A 21164-nucleotide genomic window follows, 5' to 3' on the forward strand; every position below is an offset into this window, starting at 1 on the left:
TTAATGGAGTAACTCATAATGACACAAAGGCAATCTGCGCTCCTGACAGTGCGTGCTCCGGAAATTCATGGGACGCGCGTTTCCTTGCGGCTCCTTTAGATTTTATGCACGTATGACACATAGATCCATGAGGGCAACCACTCTATGTTTAATTAAAATACAACTTCTCCTGCCCGTGTAGTATATTTAAGTGTAGTATTTAACCACCCAGGTGCAGACCTTTAACAGAGTGTGTAGGTACCTGCTCTGTAAGTGACACTGAAGTGAAATAATAATAATAATAATAATAATAATAATAATAATAATAATAATAATAACAATAATGAAACTTTACTTTTATAGCACGTCCGTACAATAAATGTGAAGGCCAAAGTGCTTCACAGCAAAGGTCAGACATGGCATTTCAGGTGTGCAAGTTAAATGCTACAGATATGTAAGTAAATACTGTAGGTATATTCTCCGCAAGTAAAACTGAAAAAAAACTGAAAGTGAAATAATACGAGTTATCATAATTATAGATGTGCGCAGTATGCAGTAATAGACTCCTTGTCTCCATGAAGGAATCATAAGCGATGTTCACTTGATGAAGTGAGCAGGCTTTGCAGTAAATTGCCTTAGTTACTCAGGGCTACAGCACACACTTATGATATTTAGCCACTTCGGTTCGTCTCCTCTGCACAAGGTGATAATGCTGATAATGGCGTCACAAAATGGCGCGAACACTTCCGCGAGTGTGATCGCCGTAGTGGACCATTTGTTTTCATCAAGCCTAATGGTTTTTTAGAACTGTCGCCGCCTATAGATTAATGAAGCCATTTACTCTGGCCCCGTCTGGGCCGTGACACACACAGTGCCCAATACAATATGCAGTAACAAAGCGGCTACACTGCTTTTCCATTCACTTGATAATACTGTACGATTGCCAAAATTCTCAAAGTGAACACAAGGTTTAAGAGGATTTAATGGTTTCCCATGATGCTCCTCACACGGTTTCTAATTTGTGTAAATTTCTTACAGAACTTGAAAATAGGACAGGGGAAGGTTTATTGCTCTTACCCTGAGAGATTGAGAGCCATATGACAAAGATTTATGCCCTTGAGTTTTGTCATAAACTTTGATCACAGTGTACCGAGTTGTTCAAACGATGCGGCAGCGATTTGAACTCTTTATTTTAACCGCTGCTGTGCTGCTTTTACGCACTCAGAAGCAGGATGGCTTTCTTTTCTGACATATTAATACAAGAAATGATTTCATGAAGGGAGAAAAATGCAAATGAAAAACAGGAAATATCAAATCTAGCATGATAAAATCTATCTACCAGACAGTGGGCCCGATTCTTACCTGCCAACTGTTAAAGCAACAACATTTGATAATTAATATTTGGATAATTTGATAATATGGCATTGAGGTATGGCCTGTGTGATTCTAAAGAAAGCTAATGTGCTCTTGGTTTTGATATATCCAATAGAACACCCAAGGCAGTACTACCTTAGGTTTGTGGCTCATTTATTGTGTTAGCTATTGTTTTGCTTTATTTGTTTGTTTTTTTGTAAAGATTGAATATATCTCCACTGCAGCCACAAAAAATCTAGCTCCATATAACAAACATGCACTGAACTTTGTTTGTTCTCCAAACTTTGCGATAGCGTCAAGTCCAATTAACTGTAACAGGCCCGTTTATATAATATGTAGGCGATTATTATTATTATTATATTTCTTTTGTGGTTTTTGTTTCATTTTTTGCTGTGCTTTTAGTATTTACTTCCCACATTACATTTCGGTAATTATCCATGTTTACAATTCTTCCATAGGTCAGATCATGTCAAAAAGAAGCATAGACCGGTCTTATTCTTGTTTTGCAAAGTGTACGGCGTGCATTCTGAGAAACCCACAGTTATTATTTCTCAACATGGGGTATCTGGCATATGAGTGAGTGAAACTAAATTTAGCCATGGCAATCTGCTGCGATGGACTGGCGACCTGTCCAGGGTGTATTCCTGCCTTTCGCCCAATGAATGCTGGGATAGGCTCCAGCCCCCTTGCGACCCTGTTCAGGATAAGAGGGTTAGGATAATGAATGAATGAATGAATGAAGTGGAGATCTGTCAACTCAAAGCACCTTCCCTGCTGTCTGTTCAATTAAACAGGGATTACTGTATTTTAGCCACATCCATTAACAGCTACAAAGAGAGCCCACCCAGACAATAGAGCTACAGTGGTGGATATCAGCAGGCAGGCCAACTGAAGTAAAAATATAGAACTGCAGAAGCAAAATGTCTGAGAGGCAAAAGGGTGGAAAAAACATGGCCCTTACAGCAATAACCACATTACTGTTGTTAACTATGAATAGTGTCTTCCATAAATACAGTACCTGACCAAATGATGAATGCTTCTGAGGACGTGAAAGACTTAAGGGATACCACCTGCCCCAAACATTTTGCCCTTTTGAATGGCTCTTTCCTTTCACCTCACTGGCCGTGAAAATGCAATTTTAAACTTGGCTGCAGTTAGCCACCCTGCAAGATATCTCCCTCCCCCAGATTCTTAGTCCAACATGACAATAGGAAATTAAATAACTGACCACTTAATGGAATACAATGTGTAATTCTTCAAGGCATTCACTGTAAGTAGCTTACTTGTAATCTGTCTAATCTCTTTCTGGAGATTTGTTACCCCTGTCTTTGTCTTCTCTGTACAGTAAACCTCACACAATTCCGTTTTTTGTACTGAGAAACATTTGAATTTAATTAACTTTTCAGTGAACCCCACTCCAAGATACGAGGATAACTAATTTTATTGGCCAGGATACATTGATGACAATAATTATCTTTGAGAGTGGGAAGGGTCATAAGACCTTGCAAACTGCAAGGACCATACCCTGTGTATCCTGTCCTATGAACTATATCGAATGATTCTAACAAATATATCTCATAATAACTCAATTCCCAGTAAAATGTTTCAGGTGAAAAGTATGTGAAACACCGGCTGGGCCTTCAGGTGAAAACCTAGCTACATTTGAATAAGAGAAAAGTTAAAAGTGAAAGCTTTATATAAGTAGCCAGGCTTCAGTATATCTGTGTAAAACCTGAGCAATATTGGGGTTAACCTATTTTCTCAACCTAGATCTCCACTCCACTAGATGTTGAGATTCTAGCCCTTGCTCAACGGGTTATTAAAAATCATGGATAAGGTGGATAAAAATATAAGGTAATACCGTTGCCACACAACATTGCCCTCCCACTGCATACTCTGCACTCTCAGAAATAAAGTGATAGTGGAGGTAAATTTTTGTACTTCAAGGATTACAGTTCTCAAATGCACCCGGAAAGTACAGTAATGTACTCTTTGGATACAAATGAGTACGTTTTGCAAATTAATGATATGTGGTTAACTAGGGTTACAATTTTATTTTACCTATTTACAAATGCAACAAGCATTTGTACGTTTTTAGGCACTTTTCCTACCTTTATTTCTGACAGTGTGAGTCTGTAGTGGTACGTGCCATCCCAGTGCACAGTCATATTCTGTGGACTACGGGCTGGTTTATCTGCGCTGGGAGACCACAGCTCCCCTGACAGCGGACCCTAATGAATGAGAATCAATGAGCCAATGTGCTGGGAGTGGCCAGTGAGCATTGACACGCTCCCCTTGTCCACTGTACTGACGGCGGACATTTTGTAAGCTATTGATCCGGCCAGTGGGGAATGCCGCGGGCTGAGGGTAGGAAAGTATGGATCTAATTCCAAAGGACAGATGAAGAATGAGGAAACCTGATCATTGCTTTGTCTTTATGAATGCATTAACTCACTCGATTTTGAACACACTCAATCACTTGATTTCCCCCCAACTCCTCACAACCTGAAAGTATTATCGACGGTACTTTACTATATTAACCTGACTTTGTGCCAACACCTGCATCTTTTCAGCTTAAAAATGCTGCCCGTCTCCCCGGTGAGGCTGTTCAAGCAGGCAGCAGTGAGACGGGAGTCTTCCAAACTGATTCATGATTGATTACCCTACTCATCTGTGTCCTCAGAGGCACCCTCAAACAGACCTCACACACGCCCATCAAAATGGCGTCCGAAATGGCGCAGCTTCATGTTGTTGCCTCTGCTTTAAGAATCATATGCCTGCCATGGGAAATTCAAAATGAGATTAAGGAGTTGGCTCACTAACTTTCCTAAATAATTTTAAGAACTCTGGCTTTTGTCCAATCTCATTTCATCACAATATTTGCAAATATTTGCAAATGTATACTAAATATGTGAGGTAAATTGTATTAGTTCAGCATGGGACATAATTTCACAGCATTAAATTCATTGCTTAATTGTATTCAATTTTTGTTCTTTTGTGAAGGTAGTGATAAATATTCATGCACTCTCTAGTAACTGGTGCTGCATATTAGGGTTAGAGTTCCTACTCAACATAAAACAAGGCTATTTTTGATTACATCTTTCAATGTGTACAGTAACACGCATATAACAAAGAAACTAAAAATACAAAATTCATTTTGAGATTTTAAGATGAAAGAATGATTATAGAAAAGAGTGAATTACTGAAACTCCCTAGAGTCAGCTCAAAAGAGTGACTTTTGAAGAACCTACGAAAAAACATATCTGACAGTGGAAATATTTCTCAGACGTTTTAGGTTTTATCGATCATCAAAGCTGTCTTGGAAATGTAAAAAAGAAAATCTGCTTCTGGGTACCAGCTGGCACATACCCACCAAATATTTTTAAAAGGATTTTGGTTAAAACCAATGATTCTATCATGTTTTAAAATAAAAAGCAGACATGGTCAAGAGGTTCAGGTGTTCAGACCAAATGTCAGAATGGGGAATAAATGTTATCTTAGTGACTTTGACCGTGGAATGATTGTTGGTGCCAGACAGGATGGTTTAAGTATCTCAAACTGCTTATCCCTTGGGATAAAAAACAAAACAAAAAAAACATCCAGTGAGCAGCAGTTTTGCTTAATGTGTTGTTAATGAGTGAGGTCAGAGGAGAAGGGCCAGACTGGACAAAGCTGACTGGAAGGAACGCAAATAACCAGACATTACAACAGCTTCACATTTGTGAGAACGTGAAGCTGTGTAATTTCTGACACCATATTGATGGGTGTGTATGAGGTCTGTTTGAGGGTGCTTCTCTGAACACACAACATGTCAAACCTCGAAGTGGATAGGCTACAGCGGCAGAAGACCAATAAGTCTAAAAAAACAGGTGTAATAAATGCCTAATAAAGTGCCCACTGAGTGTATATGCTGTTTACGTGGACAACGTTATACATTATTATAAATAACTTGGTCAGCATACGTTTTTTAACAATGCAAACATCCCCTTGGCAAAACTCTTGCAATCCTCACCCATTTTGGAGTCAATCAAATTCATGCTTTGTCTCAGGAGACCCGTCACATCACTGCAGAGAACAGGAGCATCTTACCCCGCAGGACAAAATCAATTCCCTCAAATTGCCATTTGAAGACAATGTAAAAACACAAAGGGCAGTAAATCAAAAGGTCTACCAATCGGCGAAGCGGGGCTGTCAATGCGTGATTCACAGAAACGAATTGAGGGCGTTTAGGAACTCAGCAGAACAGAGCAGCAGAAATCTTTGGGGGTTTTTTTGGGCCAATTTAAAAATAACTGAAGCACAGAAATTATTCTGCTTTCTTGCCATAAATCCAAGCCAGAAACTTCATCCACATGTAGTCTCATCTAGTAATAGTTACTGTGAGTAGTAGTCATCGTAGTAGTAGTAGTAACAATAACAGTTGTAATGTAGTAGTAGTAGTAGTAGTAGAAACAATAACAGTTGTAATGTAGTAGTAGTAGTAGTAGTAGTAACAATAACAGTTGTAATGTAGTAGTAGTAGTAGTAGTAGTAGCAGATAATAGTTATTTTCATAGTATTTACTGTAAAGCCCAAATCATGAATCATGAGTACTTTAATTTATGACTAGAGAATACAGTACATTTGATAGTGCTTAGGAAGTGAACTTTATATGACATTACACCATTAACAGTTTATTTCTTCGTGGGCATCTGCTCTTGGCCGGCACAGTGCAGAACCACTAATCATTCCAGCATAAATTGTGCTACACTACAATAACGATGCACTAATCTATTATATAGATTTGAATTATCTGCTAATCTAGTAATTGGCTTGTGCTACCAGCCCATCCAGATGCCTAAAAAGATTTGCAAGCAGATTTCCAGTGAACAATGGTACAGTAGACTGCCGTGTTTTGTAAGGACACAATACCCTGTGCTTTGTATGCCACTGTAGTAATACACTAGCCACGAGCTTACATAGCACATGAGCAATATTATCATCATAATTTTCTTATCACTTCCAGGTACTATCAGATTGATCTCTAATTATGAATGCTGACAATATATCGATAGATTATCTGCCTACGTTCTGAGCCATTTTGTGTACTTTCCACCGTCATGATACAAGATACGGCCAGGCACTACATACTAAATACCAATTCTACGCCATTTCAGGCATTACTTATAATAATAATAATAATAATAATAATATGTAAATGGGGAGTGATTATATTGTGCCACATTAAAGTTGTACGCTGCTTACACCTCGTGAAGTATTTTTAATGGCTTTTTCCATCTTGCCCAGGGACTGCAGTTGAAAACTAGCCAGTTGGGTAATACTGGCACATTTACAGTAATGTTGATTAATGTGCCTTGTCACTGTAAAAAATAAAGTTGTAGATAAATGTCTACCATAAACAGAACCTCAACCATTTTCCAGGGATTTATGAATAAATTCTGTAGACTCTATCCAATTTACATACCCCTTAAGTTTTTTAAAAACACATTTAAGTGCTATAACTATTACATTTGTTCCATGTACTACTCACAGCAGTAGTAATCTAATAGACATCTCATGCAAAATATGGTAAGTATGCTACTTCCTGCCTGTAAGAGAACAACAATGGAAGCAATGGCTCTGTAATTATGTGTCAGCTTTTAGGTTGAAATCACCTCAAAACTGTTAGCAGGTTAATTCCACTGACGAATCTGAGGACTTAGCTCCTGTGCAGTTTAAAGCCCTTGTTTAACTAAACTGAATGTGCAGTGAGGTATTTTGCAATCATATGCAACATAGTTCAAATCCTGAAAGTGAACTGTGACACACAACACTGCCTACAAAGCCAATCAGTATATTATTAGTCTACAACGAGGGGGCTCATTCCAATCTCCAATATTTCTACTTTTCTTGCCATTAGCTCCACCCATCAAAAGAGGCTAGGAAAAGAAGTAAACACGGGAAAATCGAGAACGCGAATTAGGCGAATTGAATACCGTTGTTCCTCCAGACGTCAGTTCAAAGCCATGTCGATGGGGAGAGGTGGATCCACAGGTCGATCATTTATGCGTATGACTTCACGAAAAAAAATACTTCCAAAAAGGATGCACTGATGTTTCTTGCTGAAAGGAAATATTGGGAGTTCCTAACTTTAACTTCTATGTCCTTGAAGGAATATTTAAGGGGCTGGGCTGTCCTCGTTTTCCGGGTCAGGAGCAAGTGAAAGATGAAAGAGGAGAAAGATAAGCGATTGGAATGAGCCCAGGGCCTCTATACACAGTTCGAGCCAAAAACAAAGCTGCGTAATTTTAAAGGATACTGTCGTTAAATGTGAAATATTGCTTCCAGTTACGGCCATTATTATATTCAGTATCCAAATCATGTTTTTTCCCCCTCTGACCCACTATTCCGGTATAATTATTTGTCATGCAATTCTGATACATTCTGATACATACATTTAAATATATGACAGGAAATTCTCTATTTAAATATATTGTTTAATATCTGTAGGCATCTTATGCATGCATACATTTTATGCATTTATGCATTTATGCATTTAAATATTTTTTTTTATATATTATATGTAAGCACATATGCATTAAATGTATTCATGTAATAAAAATACAAAAGAGGCAATTTTTGAAAAGACCATATATTTTAAATGTATATAAATATCATGTCTATATATATTTTAAATAAATGCAAAATAAATATACTGTAAGTACATATAACACAATACATGTAGCTCCCATCTACGTATTTCCGTGCATATTTTTTCCGTATGGAGCCAGACCAGGGATCAGGTGGGAGCAACGAGAAGCAGAGGATGGGATTTCTCTGAAATCCCTCAGGCAACTCTACACCATAGAGGGAACATGACATAGCTTGTGTACAGAGGGAGAGCAGTGAAGGGATATCCTCCTCACCTTTTGAGGGAATTACAAAGCCCTTCTCTCCACAAGCGTAAACACACTGACAAAGCAATATTCAACCCATTGGATCTGTCTCTCAAGACTAGCCAGCAACTCAATTTTCTCACTTCTGAAATAACTCCGCCACTAGCGCAATGCAAACTAATGTAGTATGTACACAGTATGTAAACAATGGTAGTACATGCCAGATTATTGGCATATCAAAATGTATTGAAATATATAAGATTGGTGAATAAGTGATACAAACTGCCCTACTTTGAAGTGTGAGGAATACAATATAAACGCTCTGCCTCACTTATTTTGAGGAGACAAGAAGATGCAGCAGCTATCAATGAAGCAGTAACAACAAGAACCAGCAGACGCTGTGGCCCACCAAGACCAGGGTGGAGTGCCACTAGGTTAGTGGTATTCAGGACCAACACACTGCAAAAACCCAAAAAAATAAGTCAGTCTCAACAAGTATCTGAGTCATCTATTTAGACTTATTTTTTATTATTAAAAAAAAAACCATGTCAAGTAAACAGTAACTTAAACCAGGCTAATATTTTCTACTTGAGAGAAGGAAAATAAGATTTTAAGTCTCATTACGAGACTAAAATACTTAACACAGACAGTTGCAGTGCACAGTGTCTAAACAATGGCATACTTGTGACCACAGTATGCTTGGTTGCCATGACGGGTGCCAAATCATGTTTGGACTTGACTGGCATTAACAGCGGTGGCATTTTAGTGATCTTAAAAGGTGCACCTGAAACACTGTGTGGAATAAAGGTATCTGATACATAGAAAAAGAAAACAATGAAAATAAGTTAATTCAACTGTTTGGCAGCCATGTGTTTCCATGGATAAAACATAGCTGATAACGAACAATTTCAAATGGGGAACGATTAATAATCGATCCCTTGTTTCATCAGCTAATTAATTCCCCATCTCTCAGAGCCCGATGAATCAATCGCATCAATGTAGCTTCTCAATGACAATGCGTACACAAGGTTCATGTACTTAAATCAATAGTCACACCCCCTCTGAGAGGGGCGAGAGTCACCAGAAAACCAGCACGCAAAGATATCAATCTCAGTTCAGAGAGAGCCTTCGCTAATGCACGCAATCGATGCGTCGGTGACAGATTCGCTTTGCGAGCCCTTTTCTCTCGTAAGAGTGGTGCTGAATGTGTGCAGTCTGTTAATAAACTGAAACGCAGGCTTGTGGGCGGCTGGTGCAATTGAGGCACGGCCCCGGTTGCAGTGCGCCGATCGAACCCTGACCGCACGTGTGCCGGTTGTGGCGAGTAGCAGAGACGAATTAGCGATAACAGCACTCAGGGACGCAAGCCTCACTCGAGGTGTCTCCCTCTGACTCATACCTGTGTGAGCGCGACCAGCAAGCTGCGGTCCAATAAGAAGCGTCGCTTGACATCGTGTGCTTGGCTACGCTGCCCAAAATCGATGGTGGAGGACCCGGTAATGAGCGCAGATATACAGTATGAATGGGCATTCCAAATGAAGGTGTATTCCAACTGTGAAAGTATCTAAACACGCAGTCCCCAAATAAATCCACACAATTTGTATGAAGAAAATATGCATTTAGCACGAGCCGTTCGGATTTCCGTGAAGTTGTGACACCACAGCGATGCACTTATTTGCTTCCACCATGTAGCCAAAACAAATCCAAGCGCTCAGTCAAGAAGGTGCTAGCCGGCCAATCAGAACAGAGGTTCACTGATATCAATGAGGCTTAAGGACACAGTCACTAAAACAGCCTGTTCTTGGTAAAGCTCATGAGAGGCACTAAGGACACAGTCACTAAAACAGCCTGTTCTTGGTAAAGCTCATGAGAGGCACTAGAGAAGGGACATGTACAACTGGACAGAGAATGATTTTGGTATTTTAGAACTGAAAATCACACAAACATCTTTGGAACTTGAGACCACATATTTTTCCGGTTGCCATCGGTAACAGTGGCAGAGCACACCCTCACCCTACAGAGCCAATCATGTGACCAGTAGCAGGTCCAGTCTAGGTCCAGTCTATCAACACTCAGGTGGTTTGCCATGTAAAATGAATGTAAAACCTACACCATTCGCTCTCCCAGGCTAGGCCTGCTCTGACCTTTGTACAAACTTAGTGCCCATTTAAAAAATGGAGCCTAATTATAAATGTGTGGTGGCACTGCTGATACGTGTTCTCTGAAGTTAGACCTTGTGCGTACAAGTATAGGTTACAAAGCACAACGTGCTCTGAAGCCCAGAGGGCATGGAGCCGTAATGGTGGTGCTGCTTTCTGAATTTCCTATCGTGTCTAATAGAACTTCAAACGATGGGATTAAATCTTTTGTCTGATGGATAGTGTGTTTCATGCGACCAGGGAGGTTGAAAGTCCAGGGGTCAGGAAGTGAAAGTCCTGCCGTGTGCTTCTTCCGCCCGTGATCTCGGCCTGCTGATTTCACGTATTCTTTCTGCCTCCGGCCTGAAGAAATGTGCTAATGATCAAATTCAGACGACTGGAACAAAACACTGTGCACTGAGACCTGGATTTCCCACCTCTGCCTGTAGCCTTGATGCAGTGCGTGGTACAGGGAAGACACTATTAAATTTAATTATTGCATTTAGTATTACATTTACGGTTATTTTCTGGGATGTGTGCTGCATGCCTTTAAACCACTCGTCAAACGCTCATCATTCATGACATCATTCTGATATTGCTCCCAGAAATGCATATACTGTATGTATGTTTGTATGTATGTATGTATGATGTATGTAAGTGTGTGTGTGTGTGTCTGTCTGTATTTCTGTGTGTGTGCCTGTGTGTTACAGTGTAGTAATAGTGTTTTTGAGAGGGAGAAGCCTTACAGCTGTACAGAACATATGTGCACAATACCTTGACTGTAAAAACATATGGGCTGCATTTATATAGCCTTTTCATCCCTACAATGAATGCCTCATTCACTTAAACAGTGAAAGGCTGCCTTGCAAGGGAAAAATTCGCTGATCGGAAGCAATTGGGGGTTAGGTGTCTCGCTCAGGGACACTTGAACACACCCGGGGCAGGGGATCCAACCGGCAACCCTCCGACTGCCAGGCAACCATTCTTACCTCCTGAGCTAATGTGGCACATATGTACAGAACACCTCGCTCATATTTTCCCTCATTGCCTTAATGTAGAGGGAGCTGCATAAATCACGGCTTGCCACTGCGCTGTAAAGATGGCAGAGGATCATTTGTCTGGGTGAGAGCGATTTTGGCGCAGAAGGAGAGCAGGTGGTGTTCGGCAGATATGTTGAAAATCGAGTCAGACTGAGGTTCAATTTGCCACCGCGCATGAATCAATGTTAGAGAAGGCCATTACAGTGCCTTCAGTTCCTGGAGAATGAAGCCATGCCCAGTTTTATTCCTTCCGTATGTAATATTTATACAGCTGAGCAACACAATCCGGAAAACAGCGCTGCAAAAACCAATAAATAAGTATTTTAGTCGATTTCTATTACTTTTTTGTTTGCCAAATAAGACACAAATATTGCTGATGATGTGAGACAGCTTGTGTCATTTCAATATTTGTCAATGGGGTAAGAAAATTTAATTTGTGACACAAAAAGCAACTTCAAATATGAGAAAAAAAGATTTTACGTCTTTATAAGACTAAAACACTTGTTAAGGGAGATATTGTTTTTGCAGTGAAGCTGTACGTGGAATTAAAGGCTTCATATTGACTCAACACCTGGCATAGCTCACACGGACAAAGTTATACTGTAGTTAGTTTGGTTCGCTAGAGAGGAAAGCTCTTGGAACGTTTTAAGTTTTTGTGTCCCAATTTGTGTCTGAAATTGGCCCACTGCCTGGGGCTGCATAACCACAGAATCCAATTCTTATCTTGAGTGAAAAAGTTAACAGATTGCTGTTTGCAATTCTAAGAGTTTTTTTCGCCAACTGTAGAAGGACCTGCTATGTGATTATACTTTGCTTAGCAACTACTAGGCAAGGCAAAAATCTGAAGCAATTGAATAAGCAGTATCAGCTTTTTGCAATCAAGTCCTGTTATGTGCAAAAACATTGCTAGATGACAGAATTAAACCTGTGGAGTCTTTATGTATAATGCATTGCCAATTGAGGAGTCATAACCTGAATTCTATTGTATTAAGACCTGAGTGTTTAACGGGCATCCTTACTGTATCCCTGCTGTAGGTCTGTGAGCTAGCTGGCACATCCACCCATTGCTTTATTAGGTATTTATTAGACTTATTAAGTGTTCTGCTCCTGTGGCCTAATCACTTACAGGTATGATACATTGTGTGTTCAGAGATGTTCTTCTGCATACCACTGTTGTAATGTTATTTATGTTATTGTCACCTTCCTTGACCAGTCTGGCCTCTGCTGACCTCTCTCATTAACTACTGATTTCTGCCCACAGAACTGCTGCTCAGTGGGTGTTTTTGGCACCATTCTCTGCAAACTCTGCAATTCCTGGAGGTCAACAGTTACTGAGATACTCAAACCACCCTGTCTGGCACCAACAATCACTCCATGGTCAAAGTCACTAAGATCACATTTCTTCCCCATTCTGACAATTGGTCTAAAAAACAGCTGAATCTCTTGACCACATCTGCATGCTTTTATGCATTTGGTTGCTGCCCCATGATTGGCTGATTAAATATTTGCATTAACATTCTGCTGTACAGGTCTACCTAATAAAGTGCTCACGGAGTGTATTTGCTGTATTTTTAGAAGGTACTGGACAAGGGCATGCTTGCATAAAATCACAGGCCTTTATTAACCTGAGCAGATAATGGAAGTGCAAAAGCCATTGAAGGAAACATGGGTTGGCACTTATATTAAATCAGGGTCCATCTATGAATATAAAAATTCCAATAACTATATCAAAAATGATTATTTTTTCCTTTTATAATACAAAAGACATGGCAGTTGTTTGGACAATCATCAGTTTCATTGTACACTCACTGGCACATTAATGATAGGATCTTATTGTTTTGCCAACACTGTTTGCTGGTGCATTAAACAGGAAGAATGTTCTAGATAAGGAAATGGGAAAAAAATATTTCCTTTGAGCAATGCATTATGGGCTCTGCTGATATCCAGCAGTCTGTCTGCACGAAATTTTATGTTTGTGCTCATATTTTTATGTTTATGCTTTGTGTGTTGGTATGGTCACTACACATGTTCGTTCATGCTAACAGTACTCAGACAACATAAATAAAAGCTTACGCAAGCCATGTGAAATCATACCAGTCTTGTACTTAGTTGGCATTGTCCAGTAACAGCCATTGGTAAAGATCACTTCAAGAGCATAATGTTGTGTGCCTGTGTGTGCATGCGTGTGTGTGCATGTATGTGAGGGTGGACATGCATGTGTGTATGTCAGTGTGTGCATGATACAAAAAGTTGAGGCAAAACAAAATTGAAACAAAATAGGATGCAGTTCTGGGCATCCCATGTGTGTTTCCTGTGTGGTACAGCATCTGGTGTTTTTTCTACAGGTGGCAAAACCCAGACATATTCTGCTTTTAGTCAAAACCCAGACATCCTCCACTTTTAGTCAAAACCCAGACATACTCTGCTTTTAGCCAAAATCCAGACATCCTCTGCTCTTAGTCAAAACCCAGACATCCTCCACTTTTAGTCAAAACCCAGACATCCTCTGCTTTTAGTCAAGACCCAGAGGACCATGGTGTTTGCAGAGCAAAGGGCTCAACTTCATTGAATAACTCACAATATTTCTACAGTACGCTACAGAAGCACTCGATACTAGTGAGACTTGTAATTACAGTAGCAGTGCATTACCAATTTAACAATATTGTGGTTTCATGTCATTGTCAAGCATGTTTGCCTAATTGAACTCAGGGAATGAATTACCCTAATATATGTTTTCTCTCATTTAAAAGGAATGCGCCATTGCAACATGTAAATCCGCTTCAGAATTGACTGTCGAATAAATCCCGCTGATCGAGGGAAATACGAAAGTGAGGAAACTTCCAGCGCAAAACAATCGCTTCCGTTATAATATCAACAGTTGAATTTTTTTCCCCGTAATTTATCGGAAGATTTTACGGTTAACCAGCAGTAGTGGGATAATTGCGTTGTCGCTTAACTTCCCGTGTTGAAACGGCTCGGTAATGAACGAGGGGGGCTTCATGAAAGGCCCGTGAAGCCTCACTGCAACATGACACACAACAGCTGCAGTGAACTGATAGAAATAAACCTCTGGAAGCCCGTAATGGAGATCTGCATGGGAGTCACACAACATGGTGCAGATGCAGAAAACAATTAAAGCCCCGCTTTGAAGATGTGGCTCACAGCCCAGTAATTACTGAAAACTCTTTCTACTCTTCATGGTGCACAGTAAATGTCCAGTGTTAATTCAGCTCTAAAGCAGGACATATGGTCCATTAGGGGCTGTATGTAGTCTGTAAGAGTTAGTGAGTAACACTAAGTGAATGCTCCTACATACTGTAAGAGTTATATAATTTCTATACATATAATATATATATAATGCACTACACCGCACACTCATAAGCACGACATAGGCGTTCATAAGCGCTGATGTCAATAACCACAAATAGGCATATGGTGCACTATGTAAACATTGTTGCAGCAAGTGACATTGCATGACATAGCAAGTGAAGTGACACAAGATCCTTATGTCGGTTATTGACATAAGCGCTTATGAATGCTTATGCAGTACTTATGGATATGCTATGTAGTGTTTATGAAGGAGCTATATAACTCTTATGTAGGAGCCTTCAAATAAAGTGCTACCAAGTTGGGTTAACACTGAACATTTTAGCCCGTGCCGTATATTCTCTGTAAGAGTTGGGTTAACACTGAACATTATACTGTGTGCTGTATGTCCTCTGTAAGAGTTGGGTTAACACTGAACATTATACTGTGTGCTGTATGTCCTCTGTAAGAGTTGGGTTAACACTGAACATTATATTGTGTGCTGTATGTCCTCTGTAAGAGTTGGGTTAACACTGAACATTATATTGTGTGCAGTATGTCCTCTGTAAGAGTTGGGTTAACACTGAACATTATATTGTGTGCGGTATGTCCTCTGTAGGAGTTGGGTTGACACCGGACGTTGTACTGCGCGCACGGCGCGGGGCGGTCATTGGCCGGCGCTTACCCATGGCGAAGAAGGGGATCCCCAGCAGCGTGGAGTTGAACTTCCCGTCGGAGATGAAAAAGATCCCTGCGGCGGTGACGTTGGCGATGCAGATGGTGAGCACTCCCAGCAGCCCCAGAAAGGGCTTCCCTCGCAGGCAGTCCCTCATGGAGCTGGACACGGTGGCGGCCAGCAGGATGAGCACCAGGCTGACCAGCACCTCGCTGCGGGCCAGCACGCCGGTGCGGTGGAAGTCCCTCCAGAGGCTGAGAGAGGTGAGCGACTGCACGTACAGGTCCTCGCCGGAGCCGGCCAGCCGCCGCACCAGCTTGCAGAACTCGTTCTCCCACTGCTCGGCGATGGCATCCTGGGCCAGCGAGTCGTAGTTGTGGAGGTAGTAGGTGATCTGCACCGCCCGGGCCGACTTCACCTGCTGGTCGCGGCTGTTGGGCGCCGGGACCACGCCTCCCAGCTGGTGGCCGATGAACGCAACCCTCCCGTCCTAAACGAGAGAGCGCAGCGTCGGTTCCCTGTCAGCCGCCCCGACACCCGAAACCCCCACAGCGCCATCGGTGAAAACAAATACTTCGGCCTGAAAGCCTGTACTCTCGGTTTTGTAGTCCGCACACTCGCTTTCCTTATCTGTGTGTTTGTTTTGCCAATCCGTAATCCTGCCGCGAAACCGTACGCTCGATTTTCCAAACCACGCGCTGGGTTTTCCAATTTGTATGCTTCGGTTTGCGAGACTTAGCATATGGATTGCAAAACAGAGTGTACAGATTTGGAATATTGAGCATATGGATTTCAAAACCGAGAATACAGATTTAATTTAATTTTTTTCACCCAGGGTGGCTGGGGGGGGTTTCCTCAGAAACCTAGAAGTAACATGACAGCTACTGCAGCCCGGGTGGGCCCGGTTTCTGTTTCCACAAATTAATTACCAAATTAACTCTGTACACCGATGCTGGTTCCCTCACCAATCAGGCCAGCCCTGCTCACTCCTGGTCCTGGGGACCCCTGTGCATGCTGAGTTTCGTCCCAAACGCGTTTGCAATCCCAGAATTTTAACAAGCCGTTCATTCTTCTTTATTAGAACCCTTTCATGTTTTCAGGGATTATTTACTCTCCGAAGCCACATTGTCAGAAATAGCTGTGCATGCCGTGAAGAATACAAATCACATAGTCACATTGTGCTTATTGTGCTGTATTACAAATGATTACATAAAAAGAGGTTAAAGAAACAAACTAATCAAATTAAAGACTGAGGTGAATCACGAGGCTCCTATGTGGAGAACACATGGACACATGGCTTCTGAGCACATTCGGTAGATAATGAAGAACTGAAAGACAATGCTCATGATAATGAGCCAAACCTGCATTGTGTTAAGGAGTTTCAGGAGAAAATTCAGAAATTACTAAACACATGTTCGACAGCTTTAATTAAGCAAGCGATTAGCTGCAACAAAAACCAGCATACACAGCTGTCCCCAGCATGCAGATTGAGAAGCACAAGACTGGGTCACTGTAAAATGTCTCATATAAAGTCTTTTTTTTATATGAAATTCAAACAGATATGGCCTTCCTTGTGCCAGGCTAACTGCGTCTACATCTCAGTATTGTGTAATTGTTACTGGAAAGTCACTTGACAGTCATGTTTCCTTTCAAGGTTTATGTTTTTTACAGAGTTGTAAAATGTAAAATATTTTGCATATAAAACTTCAAAGACAATATCGGCCTACAGCATCATGACTGTACCAGTAACTGTAGCTGCCACTATTTTTAGGCGCAAACAATAACGAAGTCTGCCAAATATGCATTTTTAAAAAATGCATTAGATTCCAGTCATTGAAGTATTGTAGGTACTATTATGTTACTATACTACAGGACGTAATATTGCAGGCTTTGTTTTGCCTTTTACATTTCTTACTTGCCTATCGTGTTTTAATTTGACAGGTTTCTTAATATCATCCAGTCATTGTTGTTTGTCCCTTTGCCCCCTGTGTTGATGCTCTCAGTAGCTCAGTAGCACCTGAAGTAAGTCCCAATCATCCTGCTCTAAACAACACGGCTGTCTAAAACACAGAAACCAGGAATAGAAATGTATCCCGTGGAGATTTGGCTAACTGATTCAGGCACTTGCTTCGACTTGCCCTCCTTGCCCCCGAAATTAAAATGGCCTCTTTGATAAGTGAAGCGGTGGTTACCCAGCCATGCAATGGAAAACTGAATCTCCTTCCAGACAGCTCACCGGCTGCTGTTCTGACCTGAACCTGATCAAAACACGCACCACTAATAATAGCACAAATACATCCAATGGCTGACGGTCGCTTTGAAACTGACTGTCTCTCCCCTACTGAAATCATCATCTGGCTCTTGCAGAAAAAATAATAATGGTGCATGTTCATGTTTGACATCCTACCCATGGCACTAATAATCAACATGATCATGTTCATTCAAGAGCATTGTATGAAATCACCCGGCTGTTACAATAATCGAAAAAAATACACAGGCTTTGCTGAGACTCTGAGTCAGATGCGTCCCATTCAGGTTGGGCTGTAACTTTGAAATGCAGCAGCTTACACCTTCAAACATGCGAGCATCCTTCAGGACAGGAGAATGGCGCGGACAGGTCGCTTTTCAGCAGTCGTGAACACTGGCACACTCTGGCTGGGTTCCTGGGAGGGACTGGCATTTCTTTAATGCCTAGACCGTGGAGGGAATGATATAATATCCTGCCAAAAGGCGAGGGGGATGCCCCCCCTCCCCCCTCCCCATCTCTCGCTAAACTATGACTACCAGGGAAGCCGCACAGCACACTCCAAATCACATGATGCAGGGGTAAATCTGTCAAGAAAAGCTGCAGGGAAAAAAAAAAACATCAATGAAGCATTTAACACTTTAAGCAACTACAAGGGGGCCGCTTTCCTTCTTCATGCGGGTGAATTGGGATCCCGAGCAATGCGATCATTTCAGGTGCGTTGTAGAAAGAGAGGAGAATGCGCTACTGAGAGCAGACAGTGTAGCAATGAAGTGAAAGGAGAGGGGACTACCGTACCGGAGCCGCGGATGCTGCATTACAGCGTCACCACTTTCAGGTCGGAAGTGATCAAGTGGAAACGGCGTATGAATGAACAGACTCCAGTTAAATTACTCACAGGGACGAACCCCCTGTAGTAGCCCAATTATAACATAACTATATTATTAAAATATGAAATACATATGCGACGGTTGTTTTTACGATCAGTGAGTTGAGGTGTATGGTTTTAAAATGCTCACCGTACTCAGACAGGGGTTTTCCACATGGAAATAATTCTCTCAATGACCACGAAACACAGAGTGAACAGGGCTCCCACTGGGGGTGTGCGTAATATTCACGACAAGAATGCATTACATGCTCGCTTGCAATCTGAATGCTAAAAGAAGCTTTATTTACAGTACGCAGGCCTGTAGGCTTGTGTGCTTTCTAGATTAATTTTACCAAAAAATAAATAAATGCATAATTCCATGCTAATTCCGCGGAACTCCGATGGTCGCCTCATACACCTGTACATGCCGCCTACATGTCCAATGCTATTTCGAGACGCCTATATCACATATCAACCAGGAAAAAAAAAAAGTTTAAGTGTTTATTTATAGCGTACACGGACGGGAAAGTTCCGAAATGCACCGCGTATTTGTGGGTAGCCACATCACACACACACACAGACACACACGACTCCATGGCAGTCCATTATATGTCTAGAAATGTCTGAAAAGGGCGAAGAAACCGCAGACTGCTTCACTGTAGCAACATTTACGTGAACATTGTTCCTACGTGCAGTGGAGACTATGAATCTGTTTGCACTGCTTTTTAATTGGTTTTCAATCAGAGAAGAATCGGATTGGTAGCAAACGACCAGACCTCTGCCACCGCACTCGTTATTAAAAAAATACGCTAGCAAGCCAGCTTGTAAAGCTGTTGCAGTACTCGAGATCCCGGAATTTCGGTTTTTTTGGCTAATGATGTAGGCTTACGGAAGGCATGTCCATTAACCATGGATGTACCTGACTCATACAACCGTTCCACAATTGATTGTTGCTCGTTAATGTTCATCTTTAAAATAATAGCTTTTTAAAACCAATTACCGTCTTACCTTTAACGTCGTATTTGGATAGCTCACTGGCACCTTTGATAAAGTGTTGTTAGAGAGAATAGCTAAGCGGATATCTTCGAAAATTGTAATTATATCATCCAAAAGACATCTCTTATCCCGGTAGCTCATGACACAGAGATGCGCGAAAGTGTAATTGAACCCTTTGTAATTAACCCGCAAATCCAGCACCTTCTTGTGGACCTGCAGAACCTGCTCGGCCAGTTCCAGTATGTTTCCCCCCGATTTCGCCAGCAGAATCAGCCTGCCATATCTGCCGGGAGTGTGCAGATCTGAATACAGCTTGTTTTTGGACTGGTCGATGGGGAAAAGACTGTTCGCCAGACTCCGCTCGATTTTAGCGAGGCTGTGGGTCGGTGCAACCAGTATCTCTAGGTCCGTTTCGGGCTTGAATCTGCTCAGCACGGTAGATCCGAAAATGATGGTTAAGACAGCGGGGACGGTGAGGAAAAAAACCGGATGCCTGCTAACGAATAAACCCAGCCAGTAGAAAGAAGCTTTTAGCCCTCTGTGAACCACTTGCCGCAGCATCCTCCTCCGGATCCAGCTTGCAGATGCCCCGCTTCTTCCGATGAAGCACATGTGACATGTGGCTCCGTTGCCCCGCTTTGTCAATCCTTTTTTTTTTTCTTTTTTTTTTTTTAAATAAAAACACTACACCTGTAAAACACTGCAGCAATTTGCAACGAGAGTCAGATATTGATCACTCCTGGATTTTTATTTTCTTTCATCTCATCAAGCCATCGTTCCCCCTTTTTAACCGCTGATCCGGGACTGTTAATGTTGCTGGTGCCGCAACAGCAGCAGTCCTCGGCGGTCTGGTATAGGCATGTGTGCCTAGTTCTAACTACACTATCGGCGGTAGCTGATTTATGTAGGATACTTGACTGTAACCATGTGCTGTGGTTGGGGGGGGGTTTGGTGGAGGAGGGCAGGGGGGCGGGGGATGGGGGGGTGGGGGTTCGCGGAAATGCTGATGCAGAGTTATTTTAAGAACACGCGCCCGCTTACAGCTTTCGGTATTGTGATAAAATAAGACAGGGACGTGGGAAAAAAATAACCCGTGGCTTAATGGTCAAGTAGTACGCATCCTTGAAGGTCTACAGACCTCTCACCAATTAACATTACACAATGAATGGAACGCCTACATTTAAAACTGTAGGACTGAACACTGACGTCCATATGAGATGAAACCAGAATTTTAAGGATGTCGCCTTATCACTCCAATCACAAGCAATATCGTCTATACAGTCAATATACTCAACTCCTTAATAGGATTACAAGTCTGCAGTTGTCAATTCTCTCTCTCTCTCTCTCTCTCTCTCTCTCTCTCTCTCTCTCTCTCTCTCTCCCCCCCCCCCCCCCATGTGTGTGTTTTAGTTGGTATTTTATACAATGTCATTCTATTCCTATGTTGCTATGATATGATATGGTCCCCGATCATGCCACTTTGTTCTTGCTGTATATAGTCCATCTACACATTTCCATCTGCCAGTGTGTAATCATTGCACATTCTACCCACACCATTTCATTTGTCTTGTGTTATGCAGTCATCGCCTGCTGGTCACATTTCAACACCTTTGATTGTCCCTTTCTAAAGCTTATGGCTTTCTCTTTCTGTCTCTTCAGATTTTGCC

The 21164-nt window shown here is 41.6% G+C and overlaps 1 protein-coding gene across 1 annotated transcript in view; it reads right to left on the reverse strand.

Moving 5' to 3' along the window:
• The window catches only part of ptchd4 (patched domain containing 4), a 29307-nt gene extending 9198 nt beyond the window's left edge, over nt 1-20109 (reverse strand). Inside the window, exons 1-2 of the mRNA XM_061244188.1 lie at nt 19510-20109; nt 15398-15878 (exon numbers count right to left, since the gene is read on the reverse strand). Coding sequence (XP_061100172.1) covers nt 15398-15878; nt 19510-20109 — 1081 coding nt within the window. The remainder of the gene's footprint in view (nt 1-15397; nt 15879-19509) is intronic.
• Between the last annotated feature and the right edge of the window lie 1055 nt (nt 20110-21164).

Source organism: Conger conger, chromosome 5 (assembly GCF_963514075.1).
Source record: "Conger conger chromosome 5, fConCon1.1, whole genome shotgun sequence".
Classification (NCBI taxonomy): Eukaryota; Metazoa; Chordata; class Actinopteri; order Anguilliformes; family Congridae; genus Conger; species Conger conger.